Here is a 17,028-nt window from a genome sequence, read left to right on the forward strand (position 1 = left end):
AATAAGGACAGCTGGAGCTCAGGGCGGTTGATGGGAAAAGTAGGAGAGAGAAAAACTTCTTGCCTCTACTAGCTCTTGGTAGCTGCGATGGTATTAGCCCACTGTGCCACTGTCACCTGTCATAGCTCTAGGCATGAAAGAACAGCAAGGACACTGGGCAAGAGGCAACGGGCTGGGAGAGAATCACAGAATGTGTTGGAAGGGACCATTAAAGCCCACCCAGTCCAACCCCCCTGCCAGGAGCAGGGACATCTCCAACCAGATCAGGTTGCTCAGAGCCCCGTCCAACCTGGCCTGGAATGTTTCCAGGGATGGGGCATCCACCACCTCTCTGGGCACCCTGGGCCAGCGCTTCACTGAACAAAGGGGATGCTGCATTCGGATGGGAGCACCAGAAGGCTCTGGGAGCGTTAACAAGCCAGGAATCTTCCATGACATTCAAAACTCCAGCTGCCTTTATCCACGCCATTGTAAATGCAGAGGCAATCTGTTCTGACTTGTCTGTCCTGCGGCCAAGACCTGCTGTGGCAGCTACCCTCTTCCACTGGCAGCCAGTGGGCAACTGGGAGAAGACTGGAGAGGAGAGGCAGAAGAGGTGGACCCTCTGTTCGTCAGTTGGGCACGCAGGCGGGGGGCTGCAGCAACCCAGCTCTCCCAATCCCTGAAGGTGCGCTCAAGGACATCGGCGTCTCCCATGCGGAAACTCCTCCAAAAGCTCCATCTGGGGCCTTTGGAAAATGGCAGCGAGCCATTTTTGTACAGCACGAGGAGAGCAGAAAAGAGCGCACGCGCCTCGTGCCAGCGCTAACCATCCAGTCGCTCGTTCTCTTCCCTCCCCAAACGAGAAAGTTTTTTGGAGGGGAGAAATGCAACGTTACGTCCCTGCTTTGTCCTTCCCACCGATGATTTAGGGGCGAACACGTTTGTACACAATGGCCTGGCAAGCAGCAGGGAGAGGAGGGCCGGGAGCCGCTGCGGAGGACGCGGTGCCAAGGCCCAGCCCTACGCGGGGACGGGGCTTTTTCACAGCCGGGCCGGGCGCCCCCGGGGGCTGGAGGGCCGCGCCTCCCCTGCCTGAGGAAGCCGAGGCCCGGTGCTGGCGGCCGGCGGGGCGAGCGGCCACCGGTAAAGCGGGGCCGGGAGCCGGGACCCCCGCCACCACCGACCGAGGGGAGCGCCACGCCCCGGCCGCGCTCGGCGGCAGCCGTGAGGGGCGGGGGGATATGACGCGCAGGCGCGCGAGGCATTGTGGGAGGTCGCCGCCAGCCCGCCGAGCCGTTCCCCTTGGCCCCGCGGGCGGAGCGGAGGAGCAGCGGCAGCGGGGCCGCCGCCGGCCGACGGGAGACATTTTGCCGACGGAGGCCGAGCCGTAAGTCAGTGCCGCGGGCCGCCCGCCCAGCCCTGAAGGGGTAAGGGGTGTGGGGGGTGGCGGCAGCAGCCGGCCCGGGGAGGGCAGTGAGGGAGGTGGGGTCCTACCCCCCCCCCCCCGCCGTTTATCCCCCCCCCACTTTTCCCTGAGGAAAACCGGGGAGGGGGGCCAGGCCGCGCCGGGCTGTCTGTGGGTTCTGCCTCTTCTTCTTGTGCCTCCCGGGCGAAGCCGGGAGATCCACCCCGCTCCCAGCGAAATGGTGGCGGCGGGGTTTTATTCGTGCGGCCGGGTTGCGGTGCGGGGGCTGGAAGGGGTCCCGCGGGCACCCCGCACACGCTCGCCCGCCCTTCAGGGAACGGCCCAGGGTGCCGAGCCGCCGCTCCTCGCCTCCCCCCGCCGTTATACGCGCGCAGCGACTGCTTTTCGTCTTTTCCCAGCTCGGGTCATCGGGCAGGAGAAGATAATCCAGAGAGACTGCAGAAAGCGCGAGTGGAAAGCAGCAGGACGTGTTTTCATGTGCTTTGCTTTGGGATGAGGCTAAAAGTTACCTGCCACACGTGAATGACTTAATTAAAAAAAAAAAAAAGCCGAATGACATTTTTAAAACCGTTAAGCAAAGGCTTCCAAGAGTGGTAAAAAATGAATGTTCGGCTAGAAACGGGGGCCTTATTCTTTTAGAACTGTCACTTGTATAGCCTGCAATATGTCTGCCTGCAGGATTTAAGCAACCTGTGCGGGCTGTCTCTGGTGTGGGTGTTCCTCCCAGGTGACTGCCAGTACTGCAAGGCGCAGGTGAATGCGGGTTCCTGGGACTCGCGCAAGGTCTGTCACAGGAGCGCCTGGATTTAGATCAAAGGCTGATACATTTGTGCGTGTAGGAGACACTAAGGGGAGCAAACTGTTTCTGTAACTTACTCTTCCTGTAATCCTTTTGTTTCCTCTGTAATCTTTAAAAGTAAGTTGCAGAAGGCCCGTGAATTTGCATCTGAGGCTGGCAGTTGGAACCAGCTCCTATGCAAGCAGGGTGGTGTAAAGCTTCATTTATGTTGGTGGAAGGAGACTGGTTGTTGAAATATGTTCAGATGAGGCTTGTTATTTATCTCTTGACCATGCAAACAAACGACCATTTTTTTTCCCCAGGACTGTATGTGGCTGTCACTTAGCAACAGGTCTGCAGGGAACTTTGCAGATCCACTGCCTCCCCCATTCCTAAGAGCAGAAGAAGTAAATAAGCTAAGGAGCAAGTTGAGCAATTAATAAAAACAGAACCCGGGTTCTTAGGCACAACTCAGAGTTAAAAGATTTAGGTGGGAACAAGGCAATTACAGTTAGTTTGAAAAATATGTTTTAATACAATTGAGTAAGAGAGATTCTGTGGTCCCTAGAAAACTCCCCAACGTGTTATGTGGGTTGTTTAGATTTTTTAAAAAATGTTCTGAAAGAAAGGAATAACACTGTTGTTTACTTAGTAATAGTTACAGGTTGTTTTGCTGTGGTATGTGTCATAAACTTTCACACTGAAATCTTGTAGGCCTTCTGGGTTCCTAAGGAGTAACTTTGCTTTGTTATGTGTAGGGCATACCCTTCTGATTGCCACTAGAGCCAAATGTTGGCAGCATAGATTAAGCCATAACTGACCTAAAAACTAGTAGTAAGACTAGAATTTGGCCTAATGAGAGTAATGTTGGAAGACTGCTTTAGCACTGCTTGCTTTATCGATCAGCGTTAGCAAAAAGAAAAAAAAAATCACTACAAACTTAGTCTTAAAATAAATTGGCATGTTTAAATTTGTCCTTAGGAGTTGTCTGGTTCTGCAGGTAAAATTCCAGCACGCAGCAGTGAGCTTTGATAAAAGATATTCTCTTGGGTAAGATAGGTGATGCAGTAACATTCCTGAAGAACGGTCGAAATCTTGCTTTTGCAAATAAATTCAAAAGTATTTTTGTTCAGCTCTGTCAGCTGGGATCAAGGCCTGTTGTCTGTTCTGCATAAAATGTAGTCCTCCCTCAGCAAGGTTACAAAGTATGGATAAAGGAGCAGGAATCTGGAACCGATGCCACAAGAGTTAAAAAGAGCCTCCAGAGGGAGCCTCCCCTGGGAGAGGGAGTATTGACCCAGCCGGCAGTGCAGTGAGCATTAGGTTTTGTCAGTTCAGTGCTTCCTAGAGGTAAAATCAGAGAAGAATCATGCAGTGTTTGTGGAAAGAGTGCAGTGCTTCCTGGCTTCTTATGGAAAGAGACTGTAGGCACATGAAGAAGCTATAGTTCATTTCCCAGACCTATCCTTAAAGAGACTGGGCAGGATTCAGTTTGTGGTCCTTGCTCCAGAAAGAGTGGTGCTAGAGCCACGCCATTCATGGCCTTCTCAGTGGGTTGACTCTCTCCCTTCCCTCAGCAGTGTAACATCTGTCTTAAATTTCATTCTACACCTGTATTTTGCCTTGGAAGCATCCATGTGAATTCTTTATTGCATTTTTGCTTTCTTTCAAAAATGCCAAGGGGCAAAGAAGTTTTCAAAATGTTCTTTAAAACAGTTTTGTTTTTTTTTTTCTGAGCACTGAATTCATAAATGGTCCAGTGATTTAACGTCCTGTATCACGTCTTGTTTCCTACCTGGTATGCAAAAAGCTATCATGCACAAACGGGCTTGACTTCATGCTAGTACTCCCAGCAGTGGTCAGTGAAGACAATTGTATTTACATTTTCCTGACTATTGGTGGCAGGATGCCCAGCTAAAACTCTTGTCATGCTCCCAGTACCGTTCATAGCGCAGGTTTGCACTTTAAGGGAATATTTGTTCCGGGGTTTCAGACCCATTGTGGGAAGGAAGGGCTTCTGCCAGTTGAATGCAATTGTGCAACAGTATTTTGTTTTGCACACAGATTTTGTGAAAATGTTATTCCTCTTTTTCCCATCCTTTACATTATCAGTATGGGAATTTTAGTCTTGCTAATCTTTAACAGAAAGTATTGTCATTCCTAGATGAGGAATGTTCGCTCAGTTTTCCAAGTGAAAATAAACGTATGTATAGTGCTGCCTTTTAAGGTGAGAAATTAATGTAGTGCTGGAATGGCTGTTTCACAACTGGTTTCACTCCTCTGTTTGTTTCAGACCACAAAGAGTTACTGCCGTGATAAAGCACTAAGCTAAAATTTGAAATCACGTCGGATCAGATAACTGAGTGATTAGCTCTTCTTTTATTACTGTCGTACCTAGAAACCACGGTCACCGGCTGAGACACTGTTGTGCTAGGCAAGCATTATTAGAGACCATTTTATACCGACTTTGTAAGCAGTGCATTTTATAAATATGCCAGACTAGCTTCTGATTAGCCGGGAACAGAGCAAGTTAGTTGTCAAAGCACACTGAAATGTGCTTTTTCAAAAAGAGTTCAGCGAGCGGCTAGTACGTAAAAGGGTTTAAGGGAGAATGGCAGCACTTACATTGCTAATCTTTTGAAACAATGGAAAGAAAATAGCATTGCAGTTAAGCTCTTGTTATACAAAAATGAACTTTCCAGCTTTGTCCTTGTACTGGAAAGAAGAGAAAAATAATTACTAAATCTTCGTGTTTATCCTATTGTAGTAATGGTCTCCTGGATTTCACTACACTTGCTGATGTGATCCTGTAGATCTAAATTTAATCATCTCTTTGCTGAGTGCAGTTAATACACCAGTGTAAGCCTGTGATCAGAACAGTCCCTGCCTGACAGCAGTAGCATTCGTAGTAATTAAAGTCATTAAGAACCAATACCTGAAAACTATTAATAGCAGGGAGTTATTACTACTGTTTGATGAAAGTGTCAGATTGACTGAGTTAATGAAGTACTGGTATTTGGAGATGGGGTATCGCTTTACCAAGATGTGCAGGCTGTACTTTCAGAATTATGTGATGTTAAACCTTTCAGAAAAACAGATGCCTATGTGCATTTTAGGAAGACGATATTTGAAAGTGTTTCAGTCGAGTGTCTATCTTTGCACAGAAAAATATGGCCAACTGGAGTAACCACAGTCAATTTCAAACAGAAAAATGTTAATTGTGCCGATTTCATCACTACGCTTTAATATTGCCTTGTTTCTTACAAAATTTATTTCTGGCTCACAAAAATATGACAGCAGAGGAGCCACGTAGCTTGAGTCTTTGCTGTGAGTCAAATTAATATACCATCAAATTCTAATTTCTGTGAATTTTGAGATCTTAGAAAACAGTATCAATCTTGCTTCAGTCCTTAAGGGGCTTTCAAAAGACTGTGGATCAGGTGCTGAATTCTGCAACTGGGGGAATCTGTGTCCAAGCACAGCAGAGCCACCAAAGAAAATAGCGTTAAACTTGATTTGAAATCAAAGGTGGACTTATCGAAGTTGACTCCTCAGTGATATCCTCTGCTTATTACAGTGAAAATCTTGTGAACTGTCACATTGAAACAAAATCACTTTATAGCCAGATCTTTGAAGACACTATGTATTTGGCAAAGTTGCTCAGTAATTGCATTGCAAAGGCAAGAGTGAGGAAAGAAGGGAAAGGACTGGTCTATTTAGTGTGACTTTTTTTTTTGTTTGTTTGTTTTGTTTTCTAATTGGAAGTGATTCTGCTCAAATCTTGCCTTAACTGTGGCACATGTGATAAGGTTCCTTTTGGTTGCCTCCCTCATCTCCTGGCTAGCAGTGACTCAGCAGACAGCTCTGGTTCATTAATGTTGGCAGCATTCCAGAGTTTCTGGTGTTAGAAAGATAAACCATTTGAGAACATGTCAGGCAAACAGGTTTCTTTGAGTTTTGATCTGTTGCCGTGCTCTTTACGTTTAACCTCAATACGTTTGGTGTTTTTTTTTTTGTTGGTTTTTCTTTTTTTTTTTTTGTGGCTATTGCAGATGAAATTATCTTCTCTTTCCCTTCTCTCTTGCTGTGGAGAAGCAGAAGTATAGAGGAGATTTGAGAGCTGGTTGGGCCATCCCTCAGCTCAAAGGCAGGACAAACAGGTTCTGCAAAGTTATGATCCTGAATCCATAATTAAGTCTGAAAAAGGTCTTCCATGCCAGGCTCCCTTTTTCCCCCTTCCAAATTACCTGGTTGGCAAAATTAAAGGTGGTACTTGAAACTTAATTGGAATTTCCCTCCCTCCACTCCCAACCAACATCTAAAGATAGTGATTCACTACATGTTGTGAGAATGGGATCCTTGAGGTAGGACACTCTGAAACGCGTCTTTGTCACATTTCGACTTCAAGACTAAAAATTCCAGGAAGTTCTTGTTTGGTTTTTTTTTGTTGTTGTTTGTTTGCTTTCAGTAGCAAGTCCACCACCTTTCTGGTTCAGGCAAACTTTTTCCTCACAGATAAACTTAAAGCTGGAAAGCTCTTTAATGTACGATATGAGAGGATTGGGTTAATTGGCAAGATAGGTCCAGGGTTATCCTAAATATTAGGGAGATAAATGTCACAAGGACTATAAAATAAAGGGGAAAAATAACATCTAGAGTTTGCAGAAGTGATAAAAGAAGCTTATTATGAAAGAAAAAAATATACCATTTTATATATAATATTAAGTAGAAATAGTGCATTAAAGGGAAGAGCGTCTTCTGAAGACCAGATGAAAGAGGTTGGAAACTAGTGGCAAAGTGCTTTGCTCAAGAGTGATACAAGGGCGGCCGGTTTAGCATGACTGATTGCAACTGACAGTGTGTTAACAACAACCTCAGCGTCGCTTTGGGTAGATGGTCTGTACCCAGAGACAGTGATATACAGTGCCCTTTTGGCTCAATGTATGAGGAAACCACTTCCCTTCTCTATGAGTAGTCATTTTCTTGGAACTAAACGTGAAAGGGCAGTGCTCTTTCATCTTTCTGCTGTCAGCTACAGCGTGGCCATCCATGTGTGTCTTCCATTTGAATTTTTAGATTGGGTGAGCTGTATTTACTCCAGCTCCTTCAAAGCCTCTTTGGCAGTAATTCTGTATTGCTACATACTTTACTTATACTTTGCTCCAAATGTTAGAGAAGCTGATGGCTAGGTGATGCTCTCCCAAAGAAAAAAAAAACCCAACAGCAGGAAGTAAGGCTTTCCATATTCTCTTCCAGCTATTCTGACTATCCCAGTAAACTCATAAGCCAAATGGTTAATAGAAGTTTACTGCTTAAGGCTTTCAGGTTTTCCCTAGGAAAATTGTGGTTTTTGTCATTTGCATATCAGTTACAAACCAAAAGAATTAGGGGTGAAGCTGGAAGCACAGGTATTTCTCATGCCCGCTTTCCCTGGTGTTTGATTCAATGAACTTCTTAATATTTGTGAGAATAAACATCTGTAGTATTGATGACAATGAATTATGAACTGTGAAAATAATTTCTGGCAGAAAGTCCATAGCCAACTCGAAGCCACACCCAGCCTTCCTGCTGACAAAGACAGAGCTAACTGGATGAGAAAATGCAATTAATTGGAAGGTTTTTGAAATCGGTTGTGAGCTCCAGTTAGGCAGTTTCTCAAGGCAAGAAAATTGGCTTTTGTCGTCTTTGCACAATAACTGTTACAGAGCTGAGCTCACGGCAGAGGAAAGGAGAAGGAGCTCTTTTGGTGGCTTCCCCCTTCAAAAGTTTCCCGTCTGTTTTTTGACGTAAGTTTCATAAAATACGGTGTGACTTTCATCCGAGCTACTAAGATGGAATTATTTCGTTTACCTTTAGCAAGCAGTAAACCCGTTGCATTTGTTTTACTTAATGTGCTATGCAAGTATAGACTCTTTGAATGGAGTGGGGAAGTCAAAAGGAAAAATGTTTGGTACTTGCTTTTCTTTGGTTATCCTGCGTGGTCTTCATTTGATAGTGATGTAGTCTGAATCTCAGTGATTCACTGAGATTAAAAAGACTGCAGGACATGTCAGCACAGAACAGAAGTTGCAAAACTTAGAAATGGGGTTGGTGAACCCGTTTTGCCTAATTCTGAGCTCACTCAATCGTTGTGGATTCAGATGTATGGCGAATAGAGTTGGGGTCATAAAGACAAGGAGAGAATTCAGAATAAAGGAGAGAAAAAGGGAAGCACAGAAGTGGTGTGATAGGAAAGCAGGCTTAAAGAGGTTTAATTGTGGAGTATATAAACACACCAGAAAATTTGCATTTGTATTGAGCAGGATTTGTGCAGCAAGGAAGGAACTAGGATGTACAGAGGTATGTGTATCCCTGGTGCATACCACTGGTTTCCCTAGAGTTCAAACAGACAGGAGGGAGGGAGGGGGAGGTGGGACAGTCTCCTTTCCTTTGAGTTCATTTCAAAACCCAGTGCGTTGCCTAAACCTTCAAAGATACCTGGAGAGCCTGCAAACCTTCCACCTCTTTGGATTTGTCAGCTTCTATTTACAGCCTGAACAGAAATCAAAGAGAGAAAAAATATGTTTGACAGCTGTATCAGCAGTAGGTTTCTTCACCAACACAAACTGAGATACAGTTGTCAGATATCTGCTGGGTGTTTAGACCACTGTTACGTTGAGGAAGGCTGGCAGATTGAAGTTCATCAGATTCCTAGAGGGCATGTTGAAGCAGTATGATCTTCGATGTGGAGACAGCTGTTCCAGTAGGTTCAAGTCTCAAGGAGTTCATTTCAAATCTTTCTAAAAATAGAACGTTTAGTGTAACAGGCCTTTGTTCTGTAAATTCACATGTGCTTGAAAATCTAGGGTTTTACAGAGGGTGAATACACTTTAGCAAAGCTTTAGCAGATACAGTTTTTCATGGTTAGCAATGTAGTTATTAATGACCGCAACAGTAATACCACAGCAGTTCAAATGCCCAGTCGAGAGTTTTTCAGGGAGAGTAAAGAGTTGTCTCAGTCTCTTTGCAGAATGCATCCTCTGTTTTATGCAGAAACTCTGTTTTACATTTGGTAGTTCACTCTTTGCTCCATTAATGGTACTGAGTTTAATCTGTTGGGAATTTCAGAAGAGTAATTCCAAAGTAGATTTCTAGGAAATAATTTCTATGGCTTACATGTTTACTCTATAAAATTATGCCAAGATTACAATAGTGAGTAAACATTCTGTATAAAATTATTTTAGGTTCCTGTTGTGTGTACTCTAAAAAGGCAACTTGTCTGTGTGTTTTAGGCACCCTAATGCATTGTCTACCCCAAAATACTGATCTGTCTTGGAATTCGGTATATGGTATTACAGCATCAGTCTGTATTGATAACCTTTTTATTTTTTTTTTTTTTTTTTTTTCCTCTCTGCTCCTAATATATAGAGTGCTGTTCCAAACCAAATACAGACAAAATGTCCAGCAGGGGTGGCAAGAAGAAGTCAACCAAGACTTCCCGCTCCGCAAAGGCTGGGGTCATATTCCCTGTTGGAAGAATGCTACGTTACATTAAGAAAGGCCACCCGAAGTACAGAATTGGTGTTGGTGCTCCGGTGTACATGGCTGCTGTACTGGAATATCTGACTGGTAGGTTTTGCTGAACAATGTGAAATAGCAGCAGTGAAAGTAGTAATACAAACTGAATTTGCACAGAAAAAAAAGGGCGAAAAAGATCCTCTGGTTTATAGATGATGTAAAAAGTTATAGCTGAACTAAGTGCTGTGCTAAGACAAAATCAAGGTACCCCCTCCTCTGCCTCAGAGCTTTGATGGGTTTTGTGCATTCCAGCACTGGATTGGCTTTGAGCTGTTGTAAACACTCTTCTTCCACATAGCAGACAAGAGGGGTTCCTACTGACATCAGTGCATGTGGAACAGGCCTACAGTGTTGTAGTCCTTCTTGCTCCAACTTTGTGCTGTATAGCTTTGTTTGGGTTATAATTGTCTGTTAAGCATATATGTTCCTTTTAAATAGAGAGCTTCTCAGTGTTTACACAGGGTTCAGATTGCTTACAGCATTGTTTAAACATTTTTGTTCAATTTACAGATCGTTTCTGAGACTACATATGCTGTTTGCAATTTGTTTGGTTGAGTCTGGGTATAAATGCACACTCTGTTCATCTGCCCTGGATCAACATAGCTGATTTGCTTACATTTGCAGTCCTTTCTCTGTTCCTCTCATCACATCAGAATGAGAACACCTTAAGTAATCTCATCCTCACAGTACCTTCTTGGAGGACAAAAGTATTTTTTTTCCTCCGTTTAGAAAGAAGCTTCAAAGGAAGAAAATGCTTTGCCCAAAGACATACGCAACTAGATGTGCAAGTGAAGATCTTTACATAGCAGTTCTCCTCTCAAATGAGACGTAAAACATTGCAAATTTACCACACAACCTTACAAAAGTGGTCTTCTAACGGAAAATTAACCCCAACTGTACTAGCATCAACATATGGGCTTTCTGCAATATTGGTTTGCATAAAATAAAATATATTTTTTTTGAAGTGGATAAGGATAAACCACCAGTTCAGTTACTGTCACATGGCCAGATTGACTTACAAGCGTATACCCGTAGGCCAGGGATCTAGCTAAAAGCACAAGTGCTAGGTGAATTAGTGTTTGGAGACAGATTCTATCAGCATGACTAAGGAAAAGCTTGAATTGGATCTCGTTTCTCATAGCAGTATTTCTTTTTACAGTGCATCTACTTATGTCGGTGTTCTGGTTGCAGCAGGTTCAAGTGTTTCCAGGGGCAGTAGTCTTTACGCTGTAATGGTGCCTCTGAGGAGGAGATAAAGTTCATTCTTTGTGTGGTTTAACTTTGCTAGGAGTATTTAAAATTGAAGTGACCTTTTTAGATACACTTTACAATGAATTTTGACATTGAAGAACGGTAATAGGCTGATCTTTTTTTGTGTGAAGTTTCTTCTTCTCCTAAAGATGAAGATTGGTAACACTAGAGAATAATTAATAGAGTGCTTGTTTTTCGTAAGGTGTTCATATTACACTATTGAATTTTCTCAGCCATCAAATATACTTTTTTTCATCACTTGTTCATGTTCGTATTTTTCTTTATTTGGGCCTTTTCTTTAAAAGAATGCTTTTAAACTTCATAGATGGCCTTAAAAATTAACATTTCCTTCAGCTAGGTTCCTGCTTACAGCAATAACAACTCAAATAAAATGCTTCTTAGGGAGAAGGGTGCTTTGAATGCTGCCCTTTTAAAGAAACAGAACAATACAGGTGAGCTTAAGGCACTGCTAATGAGCAGCACATGTTAGTGGTTAACTGTTTGATTTAAAGTGTTTACTGGGGCAGTGGTGGTTTAGGCAGCTAGGAATAGGCTGGGGAAATAAAGGTGTTTCTTTAACTGCTGGGCATCCTGGGAAACTGTCTGAGGAGATTAACAACAAAAAAATGCCAAAAAAATAGTTGTGCACATTGCTTCTTTAGGAAACAGAAAATAGGGAGGAGGAGGGAGGAGAGCTAAGGGGAAAAGTGCCTTCAGTTTTTCTTCCTTTAAATAGTTTTAAGCTTTATTTTTTCTTTGAAGGCTAGGTAGATAGTCCTAATATCCTGTATCACAGGGTTTTCTTTCATTCTTATACAGAGACGCATCTCAAAAGCACACTCTTTTCTTTCCTTACTGAGTTAGCAATAGTTTTGTTTTATGACTGTTTCAGTCTAATGGGGTTTTTTTCCCCCCCTTCTCTTGCTGTAAGTTTTTCACACTCTATGTAGTGTAATTTTTTAGCCTTTAATACTCAGTATGTGTTCTGAACTTCAGGTCATTCATCTTTTTTCAGTATAATTCAGAAACATTCCCATCAAATGGGGTGCCTGGAGATCTTTTGGTTGTGTTCTTTTTACCTCTTGGCAGTTATTACTTCACAAAGCCAGAGAAATCCTGACTTGTCTCCAGGAGAGTTTTTAAAGATGCTCATGTCAGCACATGATCTGAGACTAAATCAAAGCATTTCAACCATTTCAAAATAAAAGCAGGAACGAGACATAATAGGAAGGAGACCATGTGAAGTGGCATGCTAATAAATTGTCTAAATCAAAAAAGCCACCCTGTGCATCCAGGAAGGAGCAGAGAAACGTAAAATATCAAAAGCAGTTGTAGGAAAGGAAAACTTTTGAAAAGACTAGGAGGGGAAATGACAGAGACATGACCTAATGGAAAAGAACCTACTAAGGTTTGAAAACTAGTTCTTCTGTGTGCAGAATATGGCACTGACTTTAGTCCTTTAGAAGATGAGATGCTAAATTTTGCTGGCCTTTGCTAAAGTTTAACTCTGTAAATCTGAAATTAACCCATAATGTGTTCAGATCTGGGATTTTGGTCTGGTTCAATTTGAGATTTGAAATTCTGTAATGCTTCCAGCTGTTCAGACTTGGCGTTCTGTTCTGGATCCGTCTGTAGTTCTGACTTCATCTACTTCATACTTTGAAGGTAACTTAATGTTACCATGTATGTATGGCTACTCATCAGAAAGTAAAAGTACACATTCTGTAATTTCTTGTGGTTATGAGCCCGTTTGTAATTTAAGCCCTTCTTCAGTCTGTGCCTGACAAAGTGCCTTTTCAAACTACATTTCTGCTGTACTCCTACTTTTGTGTTAGCCTGTTTGTGCACGGTACAGCTCCGCTAGCGGGAACACGCACTGTTTTAGCACACAGGAATTAGTCGCTGCTTCATTTGCTGTGAACTAAAAACTGTGCAGATTTCAGTCTCTTGGCTTCTGACTGCTTCTATAGGAGCTGGCTGGGGTACATCTTCACTGCATTGTGTTATGGTAAATTTTAAAATAATAATAATAAAACTACTGTATTATTAGATGTAGAATTTGTCTTCTGGTCTTCAGCTAATAAAGTGTCTTTCCTTATCTTACCCTTCACTGTACTTGACAAGTAAACAGGTTGCTCTTTCTTACTTACTCATTAGAGGTTCTTGTTACCTGCAGATAATATTAAAAAATAATTCTCTCATCAGCAGTGAGAATGTCTATGCAGTTTGATTTTTTTAAGTACACCACTTGCTTATACTTTTCTGCTTTTAGGCTAAGGAAATAATATGTGATGTCCGCTGTAAATAGGATGCAAGTGTGTGTTCATGGGTGAATGTGCAGAAAGTACCTTTGAGTTTCACCGATACTGAAGCAAGTGGATGTGCTTCCTTTCTTTACTCTGGAGGAACAGTGTCAGTGCTGGAGAACTGTAATGCATGGTTCTTCTTTCTTTTCCTTCTTTGCAGTAGCAGTTCATGCAGTGCTGCCTATCTTGCAGGGAACAATCAGAATATTTCAGTAATTTCTGCTTATCCTGCAAAATTAACTTTTAAGTATTATCAACCTCTTTAAGCTGGCAAGAAGTTCAATGTTTAGTAATTCCTTTTGTCTTCTTTCCTTCTTGTGGCATTTGTTTTACAATGGTTCGTTGCCTATTTATCTTCCCTAATGTGTACTTCAGAAAACTGCAATCCACTCCTTATTTTCTCTGTGAAGTAGTGCATCTGTATCAGTTTATGTCAAAAAAAAAAAAACAAACCCAGCTGAGGTCAGTGAAGAGGATGGCCACAGACGACTTCTGGGGCGTTGCAGCCAGTCAGATGAAGTTGTATGGTTTGTGTTTGTCAGAACTGGTCCAGCCATACATTTAATCAGATATATTCCCTTCAGATGTATGGCTTGCACAAACTACAATATAGTCCAGACTTTCTTACTAACTGAAAAAGATACTCCTTCGCTCTTGAAAAATAGAGATCTCTTGAACATGTTTAAAGGCAGCAAGAACCAGGCCTGCAAGTGATTTCTGCTTCCCCTGCCGTCTTCTCTACACTATAAATTATTTTCAATTGCCAAAATATCATAGCAAATGAGGAGAAGGAGAAGTTTATAAAACAGCAGGAGAACAGGAATACGGAAGAAATGAGACTTTGATTTATATTTATTCTGTACATACTGAAGTAAAGTAGGAGAAAATGTTAAATGTCTGGTTTCTCCATTAGTTTTTTTTTTTTTCTCAACTGGATTTTTATTGCCCATTGTGTACTGTTGATCATGTGTTTTGTTAAAATGTAAAATAAGCACCTTCTGAATCCCATGGTTAGAATTGCACCTGAGGCATTCTGGTGCTTACCTGAGTTTTTGTTTTCAGGCTTTCTGATGTCACCAGAATCCTTTAATGGAGACTCATGTGCTGGAGCTCAGCTCATTGCATTTTCATCTTGATTAATTTTCGATGTGGAAAACTTTCTTAAGCCAGCTGCTGATTGGCTGCAAACTGAAAGTCCTTCCTGAATGCAGTAAGTTTAACTGCTCACTTCAGATGCTCACTTTCCGATGTGCAAGCTGATCAACTTGAACTGCTGCTCACCCCATGTTCTCCTTGCTGCTAAAGGTTTTTACAGGATCACAGAGGAAAACAATGATTTCCCCTGTTTGTCAAAGCAGGTGTACTGCTGAGCTTCTGCTTGGAGGCGAGGGGTAGCTCAGAGATCCAAAGTGAAGAAGCATTAGGTTAAAATTAGATTCAAGTTCCAGGCATTCTGAGACTACCATAAATAACAGTCCTTAGGGAGTAATGAAATTTAAGAAGATAATTAATTGACAGTATCTTTTTGATACCGTTGAAATATGTATTCACTACCAAGATACATTTTTCTATTTAAACAGGCAGCTTTAGAAACACTAATCTCTATTTCGGTGTAGTGGCACAAACTGCGTCCACTAGGTTTGTGGAGGTTTAAAACCTAAGGTTTAAAATAGGTTTAAAATAAAGGTTAAGAGGGGCTTGTAGGACCCATGTCTTACTTGAGCAAGCATGAAACTACCTCTTCAGATCCAGTGTGCTTTTAATATAGATTAATACTGGAGCTAAAATACAGAAGGGTTGTTTCTGTCAATAGCTTCACAAGCAGAGACCTTTCGAAAATATCAGCATAGCAAAGCTCCTTTGTAACGTTCATCTTTTACGTAAGACTTGTGTCATGCTCTTGACAGAAGTGAGGTTGTCACAATTTAAAATTACCATACTTTTAAGAAGTGCCTCTTCAGATGTAAAACTTCACATTGTTATCAGCTGCATGACTAACTATCTTTCTGAACTTATAAATGTGTGAATCATTCTGATTCAAATGTATATAAATGAGTTTTCTTTTACTGATAAGCCCATTCTTGACTCCAACCAGGTAAACACTTACATATGTGCCTATCTTAAATTTTAGTTCCATAAACTTGAGTGGATCTCCAAGTTACAAAAGCCAAGTAGGTACGTAATTACTTACCCTATTAGGGTCTTAATGTATTCTCCAAGCTGCATAGGTCAGGTTTGATGGAAAACCATAAAAGTGAAAGCATTTTCATATAATGAAAGCCCTAACAGTGCACACTGATATGTCAATGTAGACACTTATTTCGGAGGGGTAAATGTGTTGTGGTTTTACATGCTTTGTTCTTCAGACACATTTTGGCAGAAAAAAGAAAAGGTGTTGAACCTACTATATAGTCACTCCTATACTGCTTCTGTAAGGTAACTGGGAAAAATATTTGTAAATATTTTTCTTCTAAATAATAAGTTACATTTGTCTACAGAGACTTGCATTTGTTATGGCTTCCATTGCTGTCTCGATACAAAAAGGCTTGATGTGGAGGAAAGACTTTGAGACAACAGCAATTTAATGAGTCATAATATTTTCAGTAATAAATATTGAATCCCACTTCCCTCACTGTCAAAGGCAGTATCTAACAAAACCAGTATCACCATCTGCCAGATCACGTTGAAATGAGTACACTGTAAAAATGAGAGTGCAGCATATACGGATTGCATCAGCTTTGGTCACTGTTTAGTAAAGTCTTTGACACTGACTTGGATGTGTTTCTCCCCTTTGTGGGGATGTGGGTACACACACCTTCGATACACGTACCCATTTCCTTTTTCCAGCACAGAGTTTGGAGTCACTTCACTAAAATCCAAAATTTCAATAGGAAGTCCTTTCCTCTTTGTTAATAACGTTATTAGTTTTCACTGAGTTTCACAGTGATGATTGGCATCTGCCACTTGACTTCTTTAATCTTTGGAAAGGCAAGTTCCTAACATGTGCCTGCAAAGGTCAAAGACTAAACTAGGACCAAGTCTTAAGGCGTGAGTAGTGTCCTGGACTCTGTAACGGCCAGAGAAAAGTGTACATGCTGTGCTCGATGAAGTAACGTCTAGCAGCCGTTATATTAATCGTGTTTGAGTGCACTTCTAAAACATACGTAAACTGTTAGGAATAACAGCAAAGTGTAAACTCCTAGGTAGAGGAAGCTCCACTGAAAAAGTAAAAATCTTCATTTGAGTTATATCCTGATTCTTTAAGGCAGTGGAGAAGAAATAGGCTATCGCTTTGTCAATTAGTACCTGGGGTGTGACTGTTGTAATAAATAACATTTGAGATGAAATTCACTTTCAGGTTTCCCTGAAAAGTGAGCTCGTATACCTTTTACAGATCAATAGTAAACCAAGAAGTTAAAACAAATTAGGAACTTAAATAATATTGGATCTCTTACAGAGAAAAAAAAAATAGATGGTATTAATGAGTAGAAAAGAGCTGAAAAGAAGTTTGAGTCAGATCAGAAGGCTCTAAGTGGAAGTGGCTTTTGTGGCCTCAACTTGACTTTTATGTAAACAGCAGTCTGTCATCTGCCTCATAGAAATGCAAAACTTAGAATAACTTGGCAAAGTTAGCAGTTTCTCCTTTAAGGGGCCTAGTTTTGATCCAGCTCAGAGACTAAAGACTGAAGGGTTTGGGTTTTTTATCGCATCCTAAGAGGATGATTGCC

The 17,028-nt window shown here is 41.8% G+C and overlaps 1 protein-coding gene across 6 annotated transcripts in view; it reads left to right on the top strand.

Moving 5' to 3' along the window:
* Window positions 1–1,261: 1,261 nt before the first annotated feature.
* Window positions 1,262–17,028, top strand: part of MACROH2A1 (macroH2A.1 histone) — a 44,518-nt gene continuing 28,751 nt past the window's right edge. For 4 of the 6 annotated variants that reach the window (XM_086758509.1, XM_086758513.1, XM_086758512.1 and 1 more), the window contains exons 1-2: window positions 1,262–1,369; window positions 9,594–9,794. In XM_086758509.1, the coding sequence (XP_086614635.1) occupies window positions 9,623–9,794 (172 nt within the window). In that variant the 5' untranslated portion in view covers window positions 1,262–1,369; window positions 9,594–9,622. Of the gene's footprint in view, window positions 1,410–9,593; window positions 9,795–17,028 lie in introns of all 6 variants that reach the window. The other 2 variants (XM_086758510.1, XM_086758511.1) reach the window with 2 other exon arrangements.

Source organism: Chlamydotis macqueenii, chromosome 14 (assembly GCF_036417535.1).
Source record: "Chlamydotis macqueenii isolate bChlMac1 chromosome 14, bChlMac1.mat, whole genome shotgun sequence".
Lineage (NCBI taxonomy): Eukaryota > Metazoa > Chordata > Aves > Otidiformes > Otididae > Chlamydotis > Chlamydotis macqueenii.